Genomic DNA, 12,960 nt, shown 5'->3' with positions numbered 1-12,960 from the left:
AGGAAAAGTGCCCATTAGGCAATGTCTGATTTCTGATTGTCTCAACTAACCACGTGCACCGCGAATACACTGAGCTTCTCAGTATTTTTTTCTTCACCTCACACATTGTTACATCCATTGCGAATGATAGTTCCTCAGTATTTGAAATATCTTTCCAACACTCCTGGCCTCGATAATCACCAAGCCTCGTTGTGAAAGGGCAAAATATGACGATCCCATATATCCGGCTGGTTCCAGTTGATGATTTGAAACAATGTTGCACTGCACTAGCAATAGCTCAAGTCAAGACAAGATAGATAGAAACAAAGTAGAGAGTGGAATGTGATTGAAAGAACCAACATTTTCTACTGTTTTATTTTGTCTGCTTTAGGCCTTTATGTTTTTTACTTAGATGACAATGGAAGTTATAGACCTACTCCTGCATTGGCCTATAGGCTACCTCTGAGTTATATTCACTCATTTCTTTAGTCGCCAATGTACCACCGTGTATCAAGTATGGTGCTCTCGCCATCGTTGAACTTTAACTTTTAGATTTGTATCACGTGATTAACCACATGACAATGATTTTGCGAAACAAAAACGTTATTATTCAAAAGAATCTGTTCCATAAAAATGTGCATAATAAAACAAAATATTATTTTTTTTCACTCGGATCGGTAGAAATGGTAGGACAAGTTGTAAGCTTCCCCAAACTTGAAACTCACGAGCTGCCAAATCAAATCAAATCAAATCAAATTTATTTATATAGCCCTTCGTACATCAGCTGATATCTCAAAGTGCTGTACAGAAACCCAGCCTAAAACCCCAAACAGCAAGCAATGCAGGTGGAGAAGCACATGCCAATGGTCTTTACTATAACATGCAAGCCCGTGCACACAGGAAGTCTGGCTATGGATATCAGAGGGCCATCCAACTGATTCGTTCTGGCGCCGGCCCTGAGCACATGACTAAAGTGCACATTGAATGCAAATAAAGCATAAGCTTGCTACTGAGATAAGACGACCTTACCCCTGTCAGTGACATGCTCCCAAATCCCCATATCCCTGGTGTAGACAAGACAGAAACAAGAAAATATTACTGTTGCCCAAAACCAAACTTCCACTCCCTTCCCCACCCACCACAGCTTTCAGCTTTCAGTGAATGATCTACTACAACCTAACTAAAGTCTATTCAAATGTTCCCTCTTGGTGAGTGCTCGTGGATTTAAGAAATTCGATCTGGGTGGCAGGTGGCATTTACTTTCCAAGAGAACAAACGCTTCAATGTTGATATAACGTTGAATTATTAATCTCTGACTTTGTGCATTTTTTTTCTCTCTCAGGAAAAATATCAAGGCATCTGCGGTGTGCCAGTACTCCTTCACAGATATTCAGAGGGCCTTCGAGGGGCCTTACATGGAGGTGCAGGATTCCAAATGGAGGGAATATACAGGGAAGGTTCCAGTACCAAGGCCTGGCTCGGTAAGTCTCTAGTAATACCCCTCTATTTCCCTGCTACAGAAAACCTTATGCCTACCTCTCTCCCCTTGCCCCCATTACATACTATCTTTTGGATCAATCTCAATACTCTCTACACAGTGTCCTCCTTTCCTTGTCTTCTTTCCTGCATCTAGAAAGACTGAATTGGTGAAAGCAGTATTTAGACACGGTTTTCACTAATTCAGTCTTTCTATAGTTATTTTATATGCTAATGTATGGAAGGAGAGGAGAAGAGGAAGGCCATCAATGCTATTGAGGTGCACCCTTGTCTCTATTTCTGTCTCACTCACTCTTTTCTGATCTGCATTGACAGCTCTCTCGCTCTCTTTCCTTCTTCGACCTCTGTCGTTCTCTCACTGCCCAGTGTATGACAGACGTGCACAGGTCCCAGGGCATCAACTCGTCCCGTGACCTCCCAGACGACGTGTTAGCCTTTGCGAGGCAGCACCCCCTGATGTCCACCCAGGTCCACCCCATAGGAGAGCACCCCCTACTGTTCAAGAGAAGTGTCAATTACGTAAAGATGGTCGTGCACAGGGTGGCAGCCCTGGACCGACACGTCTACACAGTGCTCTTGTTGGGAACTGGTGAGTCTGGCTAGGTTTATAATGCATAAACATAGTACACAAGGAATAGTTGAACACTTATTTAACTTCAGTTTATTGTATTAATGTTATATAAATGTTTTATGAGAGTTATCAATGTTATATGAAGGTTATGATGGTTATATGAATGTTATATGAAGGTTATGATGGTTATATGAATGTTATATGAAGGTTATGATGGTTATATGAATGTTATATGAAGGTTATGATGGTTATATGAATGTTATATGAAGGTTATGATGGTTATATGAATGTTATATGAAGGTTATGATGGTTATATGAATGTTATATGAACATTATATGTCTGTTTTTCCCTGCAGATGAGGGTTGGCTGCACAGGGCTGTGGAGGTCGGAGGTCAAATGCACATCATAGAGGAGCTGCAGCTGTTTGTGAACCCTCAGCCTATAGACAACATGGTCATCTCCCAGGCACAGGTGTTACACATGGCACATACATGCTTATAAAGCATGATACCTTTGGCTTTGAGTACAGTGTTATCAAAATCGTATTGAACATCATTTATCCATCAACAGGAAAGTGTCTATGTTGGATCCAACTCTGCAGTGCTCCAGGTCCCCTTGTCCTCCTGCCAGCGCTACACGTCCTGTTTCGACTGTGTGTTTGCCCGGGACCCCTTCTGTGGCTGGGATGGGGCGCTGTGTGTGAAAATTTCCTCACGCACAAACAGGTGAGGGCAGGCGCACACACACACACACACACACACACACACATTTTATTAGAAGAAGCTATCAATCTTTTCTATCAATGATCTCACTATAATATTTTTTGTGTTGACTTTAGAATAGTTCTATTTTCTGTGTTATTCCATATACTGTACAGTACATTTATAATTACCAATCAAGTTACTCCTGTGTTTCTGTATGCCTGCAAATAATAAATGAGAACTGACATTCTTCTGGCTCCTATTCAGGTCCAATCTAACCCAGGATATACAAGGGGGGAAAAGAGGCTGTGACAACAGCACAGGAGTTGGTATGAACTGAACACACACACCACTGGCGCAGCCCCCGCAGTGCGAGGAGACCCACAAGTGTAGCATATGAACACGTCATAAGCTAAGATTTTTTGGGGGGGCCGGAATTACAGGACATTAGCTTTAAAACGGCTAAATTTTCTCTCGGCCTCATGGCAAAAGGTATAAAATAACATGAGATTAACTACAAAAAAAATGGGTTGGGGGGCTTGATTGGACTTTGTTCTCTCTCTCTCTCTCTCTCTCTCTCTTTGTGTCTCTCTCTGTGTCTCTCTCTGTGTCTCTCTCTGTGTCTCTCTCTTTGTGTCTCTCTCTGTGTCTCTCTCTGTGTCTCTCTCTCTGTGTCTCTCTCTCTCTCTCTCTCTGTCTCTCTCTCTCTCTCTCTCTCTCTGTGTCTCTCTCTCTCTCTCTCTCTCTCTGTGTCTCTCTCTCTCTCTGTCTCTCTCTCTCTCTCTCTCTCGCTGTGTCTCTCTCTCTCTCACTGTGTCTCTCTCTCTGTGTCTCTCTGTCTCTCTCTCTGTGTGTGTCTGTAGTCCACCGCAGGCGTACAGTGATGTCTGGGGACGATGTCCTCCTCCATTGCGATCTGCGTTCCAACCTGGCCACTCCACGCTGGACCCTGGATGGCCACCAGCTCCAGGGCTACGGCCTCGACTCGGGCCATCGTGTGGGCACTGACGGCCTGCTCCTCATCTGCGCCCGGCCCGACCAGAGCGGAGACTATCGCTGCTACGCCGTGGAAAACGACGTGTGGGTACCAGTGAGGATGTACACCGTGACGGTGCAACCTGACCTGCCTTTCCCTGTGGGGCCAACAGTCGTGACGGACACTTTATCAACCACCACCACTACTACCGCCCCACCAAGCCCTTCCCTTCCCCCCAGCAGCCCCACCGAGCAGCCCCTGCCCTCCCTGCTGGCTCCCCTCCCCCCTGGACCCAAGTTCCAGACCTACAGGCACATGGAGGCCGTGTATATCTCCCTGGTGGCCGTGCTGGGCGGGCTGTGCCTGGTGCTGACCGTAGTGCTGCTCTACGTCAGCTTCTGCAGCCGGGGGCCATACCAGGGCCGCAAGTACTCCCAGCAGGGGCTCCCCGAGTTGGGGGCCGCAGCCGAGAGGAAGAGGAGCTCCCACCTGGAGCTCAAGACCATCTCCAGCCACTGCAACGGCAGGCAGGAAAGCGAGCACGGACGCCGCTCCCTGTCGGTATCCAACATGGACGACATGGGCGATGGCTTCCTCCAGATCGTGTCCGCAGAAGGATCTCCCGGGAAATCGCCGCCCCCTCCCGCTCCGCCGCTCCCAATGCCACCACCCCTGCCCTCCTCGGAGTACGTGTCGTCAGAGTATACCAACGGGATGTCGGCGACATTACCCAGCGTCCTACGCAAGATGAACGGCAACAGCTACGTGCTGCTGAGGCAGACGACGGACCCAGAGGGGAGCACGTCTCCCCTCTACCACTCGTTCACCGAAGAGCTCAACCGCATCCTGGAGAAGAGGAAGCACACGCAACCGGACCCCCAGGAGACAGACGATAGCTCCGTCTAGCCCCACCTTGAGCTCCCTCCTGTTGATCTGTTTATTGGTTTAACCCAACTACAAAATAGTGCCCCCAAGAGGCAGGGAGGTCTAACTTGTATTATACAGCTTTAGTTTACCCAGTGCCAAAGCGACCTGTGGGAGTATTCATACCTAAAAACCCAATGTGCTACTTCCCGTGACTCGAGACGAGTGGCCCACCCACATAATTTCACTATTGAACATTGGAGTAAAAAAGTGGACTTTTTGACCTTTCCCTAACTGGAGCAGTCATGGATATCGTCATGGTATCCTTTTTGGACACACACTGTACTAGTGCATGGACCCTTTGATGAACTTCCAAGCAAATACATGATACATACACAAGTTAGTTACAATCCTACCTCAGACCCTAACCCTATTGTGGAAGCTGGTCAATTACGATAAGGTTCAGTGCTGGTCTAGACAGCTGACATACTGACAGAGAGCGCTGTGATGCATCGTGGGACAAGGGACACAGACATGAGAGTCCAGGTCAAATGACCAATGACCATGAAGTAAGATGGTAATGATTCGATTGAGGAACTATTCAAGCCTGTATGAACATTATAGACCCTCTTCGGAACTGTTGAGTTTAGACAATGATGGCTACTGTAGTTTAGTGCCACACAGTGTACTTATATGATGGCTCTTAAAGACCCAGGCCTACTGAACAAATAATACATTTCAGTCATAACTCAATAACACACACTTATCTTTGTTTTCTTTTGTTCTCATGTAAATAGCTATTATATTTCTGTGGCAACCATCAGTAGCAACTTTGGAAATAATGGCAATTGAAATGGTTGTAGCGAAACCAAATTGAAATGATTTTTTGCATCTTTGTGTTGTTAGCATCTGACAGAGAGGTGTCAGAGAGATAAAACAGCAGTATTATAGATAGACAGCAGGCTTCATCTAAGCTTGGCCGGATTAACACTATCATTGAAGGATGAAGACTATCATGAAGGACTGATCTCTCGCCAGATTGATCAGAGAAGCTGAGTGATGATGATGATGATGATGATGAAGATGGTGGGACCTGATTGCCAGAAATGTGTGAGCCCAACAGGAGACAAGAAAGCAAAGGTAAGACTGAGAGAAAGCTGTGCCCTGCACGTCTTGTTGAAATTACTATGAACATGTACAGTAACACTATGTCATTACTATGAGCATGTACAGTAGCACTATGTCATTACTATGAACATGTACAGTAACACTATGTCATTACTATGAACATGTACAGTAACACTATGTCATTACTATGAACATGTACAGTAACACTGTCATTACTATGAACATGTACAGTAACACTATGTCATTACTATGAACATGTACAGTAACACTATGTCATTACTATGAACATGTACAGTAACACTATGTCATTACTATGAACATGTATAGTAACACTATGTCATTACTATGAACATGTACAGTAACACTATGTCATTACTATGAACATGTACAGTAACACTATGTCATTACTATGAACATGTACAGTAACACTATGTCATTACTATGAACATGTACAGTAACACTATGTCATTTGAACCTTTTTTCAAATTCAGTCCACCACCACCACCAAACAGATTCTGTCAATATCAGCTTTCATTTTCCTCTCCATAAAAGATGAAGGGCAGAGCGGCAGACATATTCATTCCAGCCCAGGTTGATGTTTGTGCTTTGTTGTCCCAAGCTGGTGGCCACAAGCCAGATGAGCTATAGGGCCATCACACTGAAAAAGACCTGTGTCACTGTTACCTAACCCGCAACACTCTCTCAATGTCTACGTGACATCAGTGTCAACTCAATAACAACATACGTTAGCAACAACCAGGGATATACTCCATTGCCTTGAGAGAGAGTCCACTCTGACCAAAACAAATATTGGCAGAGACTGAAATGGCATCCTTCTCTATAGAGTGCACTACTTTTGTAGTGCACTATAGGGACAATTTAGGGCTCTGGACAAAAGTACTGCACTATATAGGTAATACATTGCTATTTCAGGCGCATCCAGCTTAGTAACAAGTTGACTGAAATGTATCTCCCAGCAGCCAGTCAGTCGGTGCTTTATAAACATATCAAGGCTGGCCGTGTTAAATAGAGGTGTCTCCTCACCATAGTGAAGTGTTGAATCAGCTCTTGCCCTGTGGCTTCCCTTGTGGCTCGCAGCGCAGCACGCCGATTTGTGTATCTGTCACTACGTCGCTGACAGTAACAGCAGCGCTCATCACTCCTGGGCTGGACTCCATAGAGACACCAAGTTAAGGCTTGTTGTCCTTTTTTGCAGACTTTATCGAATGCGGCCAAGCGGCACAGGAAACATTTGACCTGTGTGTCCTGGTCAGTGATGCAGTGAGCTGATAGAGTAGGAGAGGGAGGGAGTGTGTGTTTGTGTGCGTGTGGAGGGGGAGGGGGGCCGACAGGAGATGCTTTGCACCATCAGCAGGTTTCCTCCTCCTCCCCCTCTCTTTATTCCCACCCTCTCTATCCGTACATGCTCCCTTTTCTATTCCCTGTCCCCTCTACACCTTCACCTCCACGCTAGAGGATCATCATTCCATCCATTATTACCCTTCCTCTCCCTCCCTCTTCCTCTCTTATTTCCCCTCTCCCCTAGAGGAGCCTGCTGAGTTCACAAACCACCACGATAGCCCTCCAATCAATTAAGCATGGCCTTCAAACAGAGCCTGTGACCTTATCTTTGCAAAGGGGCTACTGCAGTGTTTCTCCATCCTGTTCCCTGGGCCTGGAGGTCCGACAGGGTGTGCACGTCTTTGTTCTCGCCCAACACTGTATTCAACCAATCGAGGGCTTGGTGATGAGTTATGTGGAATCAGATGTTTCAGTGCTGGGCTATAACAAAGATGTGCCCATATAACAAAGACCTCCCCATTGGTCATTATAATAGCCAAGCAGAATCTTCTTATTGGTTGATTAGAATATTGATGCACTATAACAGGTGTTGCATTGGACATGGTTTCCTCAAGGTGTCTCGTGGAAGGGTAAAATAAACTGTCACAGGACCATTATATTAATGTTGTATAAAAGCTTGTCTACAGCAGGGGTCAAGCAAGCCTGATGAATGTGTTTCCCTTATCTTAGTGTCTCTTCGTGTAAAATAAATAACGCTGTATCGATAAGTGCAATCACAATGAGGGTAGTTGAGGATGAATATTCAAAGTTGAAAGAACAAACTGAACATTTAAACTTTAGGGTGTGTCATTTCTCATTACAGGTGTTATGTTTAAAGTCTCTGTTTTTTGATCTTTTTTCTGTCTTTAGATACACAAGGAGATGGAGAAGCTGGTGAATGGAAGATGAAGTGTGTGACGAACCCTGATGATCTGAGCCAGTGTCTGCTCAAAACACACCAAAGGACAATCAGTGTGTCCAATCTCCACTGGCAGTGAACTTGGATGCGGTTATGAATATTGTACTGTAGTTGCTACTTATGGTCAAATGGCAAACATGCTGGCTGCTACACTCAAAACACACCTTCAGTATAGTGTACGTCCCCATAAACAGTGTGGAACACTAATTTCAACAAACATAGGCACTCACATCATACAGACATGACAACGTTCTAGTCAAGGTTTAGACATGAACTCTACGTCACCTACAGAATACATTTGAGTGAACAATGACTAAAAGACGCATTTGCACTATACCTCTTCTGAGGACTTATTTGCTCTGTACATAAGAACATTCACCCTTGTAAAGTGTTACATCCATGTGCTACATCCATGTTATGTGTTTTGTTGTTTTCTGGCTCGATGTAGAAATTACTAATACTTTACAATCTACACTGAACAGAAATAAGCGCAACATGTAAAGTGTTGGTCCCATGTTTCATGAGCTGAAATAAAAAAATCCCAGAAAAGTTCCATACGCACAAAAAGCTTATTTCTCTCAAATGTTTTGCATTAATTTGTTTACATCTCTGTTAGTGAGCATTTCTCCTTTGCCAAGAATCTATCCACCTGACAGGTGTGGCATATCAGGAAGCAGATTAAACAGCATTACCATAACACAGGTGCAGCTTGTGCTGGGGACAATAAAAGGCCACTAAAATGTGCAGTTTTGTCACACAACACACTGCCACAGATACCTCAAGATTTGAGGTAATGTGCAATTGGCATGCAAACTGCAGGAATGTCCACCAGAGCTGTTTCCAGATAATTTAATGTTAATTTCTCTACCATAAACTGCCTCCAATGTCGATTTAGAGAATTTGGCAGTATGTCCAACAGGCCTCACAACCACAGATGATGTATAACCATCAGTAGCGATTTTAGCATGTAAATCTTGGTGGGGCAAACTCAAAATGTTCTAGCAAAGCCACAACACTAAACAATACATTAATTGCATCACAACAGTGACAAACGGTGCCCACAAACTGTTTCGGCATACACAAAGCTGTCCCAACAGCAGAGCTTTCTTTTCAGCACCATAGAGTGAATCCTTACCACTGCTACAACAGGCTATCAGCGGATCCTTGTCTGGCGTAGTGCCCCCATGAGTGACAGAACACTGAGCCAATTACGGCGCAACTTGAGAAGATTACCAACCCCGACATACAGCGTATGTAGAGGTGCTGACTAACAGCAAAAAAACAATAAGCTATAGAAATATTTTTTTTTAAATCAAAAGTTTCATTTAGAAATGTCCTTATTTTTTAAAGAAAAGCAATTTTTTTGTCCATTAAATAACATAAAATTGATCAGAAATACAGTGTAGACATTGTTAATGTTGTAAATAACTATTGTAGCTGGAAACTGATAATTTTTTAATGGAATATCTACATAGGTGTACAGAGGCCAATTATCAGTAACCATCACTCCTGTGTTCCAATGGCACGTTGTGTTAACTAATCCAAGTTGATCATTTTAAAAGGTTAATTGATCATTAGAAACCCCCGGGATGTTGGCCTTCTAAGGCAGAGTTCCTCTGTCCAGTGTCTGTGTTCTTTTGACAATCTTAATCTTTTATTTTTATTGGCCAGTCTGAGATATGGCTTTTATTTGCAACTCTGACTTGAAGGCCAGCATCCGGGAGTCGCCTCTTCACTGTTGGCGTTGAGACTGGTGTATTGCAGGTATTATTTAATGAAGCTCCCAGTTGAGGACTTGTGAGGCATACATTTCTCAAACTAGACACTCTAATGTACTTGTCCTCTTGCTCAGTTGTGCACCGGGGCCTCCCACTACTCTTTCTATTCTGGTTACTGTTGGTGCCAGAAGAGATCAAATCAAATCAAATGTATTTATATAGCCCTTCGTAAATCAGCTGATATTTCAAAGTGCTGTACAGAAACCCAGCCTAAAACCCCAAACAGCAAGCTATGCAGGTGTTGAAGCACGTTGGCTAGGAAAAACTCCCTAGAAAGGCCAAAACCTAGAAAGAAACCTAGAGATGAACCAGGCTATGAGGGGTGACCAGTCCTCTTCTGGCTGTGCCGGGTGGAGATTATAACAGAACATAGCCAAGATGTTCAAATGTTCATAAATTACAAGCATGGTCAAATAATAGGTCTGGGACAGGTAGCACGTCCGGTGAACAGGTCAAGATTCCATAACCGCAGGCAGAACAGTTGAAACTGGAGCAGCAGCACGGCCAGGTGGACTGGGGACAACAAGGAGTCATCATGCCAGGTAGTCCTGAGACATGGTCCTACGGCTCAGGTCCCCCGAGAGAGAGAAAGAAAGAGAATTAGAGAGAGCATACTTAAATTCACACAGGACACCGGATAAGACAGGAGAAGTAATCCAGATATACTCCAGATATAACAAACTGACCCTAGCCCCCCGACACATAAACTACTGCAGCATAAATACTGGAGGCTGAGACAGGAGGGGTCAGGAGACACTGTGGCCCCATCCGATGATATCCCCGGACAGGGCCAAACAGGAAGGATATAACCACACCCACTTTGCCAAAGCATACCACTAGAGGGATATCTTCAACCACCAACTTACCATCCTGAGACAAGGCCGAGTATAGCCCACAAAGATCTCCGTCACGGCACAACCCAAGGGGGGGCGCCAACCCAGACAGGAAGATCACGTCAGATGACTCAACCCACTCAAGTGAAGCACCCCTCTTAGGTACGGCATGAAAGAGCACCAGTAAGCCAGTGACTCAGCCCCTGTAATAGGGTTTGAGGCAGAGAATCCCCGTGGAAAGAGGGGAACCAGCCAGGCAGAGACAGCAAGGGCGGTTCGTTGCTCCAGAGCCTTTCCGTTCACCTTCCCACTCCTGGGCCAGACTACACTCAATCATATGACCCACTGAAGAGATGAGTCTTCAGTAAAGACTTAAAGGTTGAGACCCAGTTTGCGTCTCTCACATGGGCAGGCAGACCATTCCATAAAAATGGAGCTCTATAGGAGAAAGCCCTGCCTCCAGCTGTTTGCTTAGAAATTCAAGGGACAATTAGGAGGACTGCGTCTTGTGACCGTAGCGTACGTGTAGGTATGTACGGCAGGACCAAACGAGCAAGCCCATGTATTGCTTTGTAGGTTAACAGTAAAACCTTGAAATCAGCCCTTGCCTTGACAGGAAGCCAGTGTACGGAGGCTAGCACTGGAGTAATATGATCAAATAGTTTGGTTCTAGTCAGGATTCTAGCAGCCGTATTTAGCACTAACTGAGGTTTATTTAGTGCTTTATCCAGGTAGCCGAAAAGTTGAGCATTGCAGTAGTCTAACCTTGAAGTAACAAAAGCATGGATTCATTTTTCTGATCATTTTTGGACAGAAAATTTCAGATTTTTGCAATGTTACGTAGATGGAAAAAAGCTGTCCTTGAAACAGTCTTGATATGTTCGTCAAAAGAGAGATCAGGGTCCAGAGTAATGCCGAGGTCCATCATAGTTTTATTTGAGACGACTGTACAATCAATAAGAGTAATTGTCAGATTCAACAGAAGATCTCTTTGTTTCTTGGGACCTAGAACAAGCATCTCTGTTTTGTCCGAGTTTAAAAGTTTAAAGTTTGCAGCCATCCACTTCCTTATGTCTGAAACACAGGCTTCTAGCGAGGGCAATTTTGGGGCTTCACCTTGTTTCATTGAAATGTACAGCTGTGTGTCATCCGCATAGCAGTGAAAGTTAACATTATGTTTTCGAATGACATCCCCAAGAGGTAAAATATGTAGTGAAAACAATAGTGGTCCTAAAACGGAACCTCGAGGAACACCGAAATGTACAGTTGATTTGTCAGAGGACAAACCATTCACAGAGACAAACTGATATCTTTCCGACAGATAAGATCTAAACCAGGCCAGAACTTGTCCGTGTACACCAATTTGGGTTTCCAATTTCTCCAAAAGAATGTGGTGATCTATGGTATCAAAAGCAGCACTAAGGTTTAGGAGCACGAGGACAGATGCAGAGGCTCGGTCTGATGCCATTAAAAGGTTATTTACCACCTTCACAAGTGCAGTCTCAGTGCTATGATGGGGTCTAAAAACCAGACTGAAGCATTTCGTATACATTGTTTGTCTTCAGGAAGGCTGTGAGTTGCTGCCAACAGCCTTTTCAAAAAATTTTGAGAGGAATGGAAGATTCGATATAGGCCGATAGTTTTTTATATTTTCTGGGTCAAGGTTTGGCTTTTTCAAGAGAGGCTTTATTACTGCCACTTTTAGTGAGTTTGGTACTGTAAAGGTTCTCGTCCTCCTCTTCTGAGGAGGAGTAGCGAGAAGGATCGGAGGACCAATGCGCAGCGTGGTAAGTGTTCATGATGTAATCTTTTATAAATCAAAATTAACACTGAAATACAAAACAATAAAGTGAACGAACGAAAACCTAAACAGTCCTGTCTGGCGACACACACAAAGACAGAAAATAAACACCCACGAAACCCAGGTGGAAAAAGGCTACCTAAGTGTGATTCTCAATCAGAGACAACTAACGACACCTGCCTCTGATTGAGAACCATACTAGGCCGAACACAATAAACAACATAGAAAAACAACCATAGACTGCCCACCCCAACTCACGCCCTGACCATACAAAAACAAAGACAAAACAAAGGAACTAAGGTCAGAACGTGTCAGTACACCCCCAAAGGCGCGGACTCCTGCCGCAAAACCTGAACCTATAGGGGAGGGTCTGGGTCGGCGGGTCAGGACAGACTGATGGCTCTGGCAGCTCAGAACAGACGGGAGACTCTGGCAGCTCAGGACAGACGGGAGCACCTGTAGGGAGAAGACGGAGAGACAGCCTGGTGCGGCGGGCTGCCACCGGAGGGCTGGTACGTGGAGGTGGCACCGGATAGACCGGATCGTGAAGGCGCACAGGAGGTCTCGAGCA

General features: G+C 44.7%; 1 protein-coding gene and 1 pseudogene across 1 annotated transcript in view; both read left to right on the top strand.

Moving 5' to 3' along the window:
- LOC109870595 (semaphorin-4G-like) overlaps positions 1 to 8,530 on the top strand; it is a 52,484-nt gene extending 43,954 nt beyond the window's left edge. Inside the window, exons 9-15 of the mRNA XM_020461169.2 lie at positions 1,322 to 1,460; positions 1,843 to 2,065; positions 2,404 to 2,519; positions 2,619 to 2,773; positions 3,017 to 3,078; positions 3,613 to 5,729; positions 7,929 to 8,530. Coding sequence (XP_020316758.1) covers positions 1,322 to 1,460; positions 1,843 to 2,065; positions 2,404 to 2,519; positions 2,619 to 2,773; positions 3,017 to 3,078; positions 3,613 to 4,631 — 1,714 coding nt within the window. The 3' untranslated portion in view covers positions 4,632 to 5,729; positions 7,929 to 8,530. The remainder of the gene's footprint in view (positions 1 to 1,321; positions 1,461 to 1,842; positions 2,066 to 2,403; positions 2,520 to 2,618; positions 2,774 to 3,016; positions 3,079 to 3,612; positions 5,730 to 7,928) is intronic.
- LOC109869946 (twinkle protein, mitochondrial-like) overlaps positions 5,652 to 12,960 on the top strand; it is a 43,338-nt pseudogene continuing 36,029 nt past the window's right edge.

Source organism: Oncorhynchus kisutch, linkage group LG25 (genome assembly GCF_002021735.2).
Source record: "Oncorhynchus kisutch isolate 150728-3 linkage group LG25, Okis_V2, whole genome shotgun sequence".
In the NCBI taxonomy this organism is placed as follows: Eukaryota; Metazoa; Chordata; class Actinopteri; order Salmoniformes; family Salmonidae; genus Oncorhynchus; species Oncorhynchus kisutch.
Note: the sequence above shows the minus strand (reverse complement) of the source record. Positions and strands in the feature narration are given on the sequence as shown.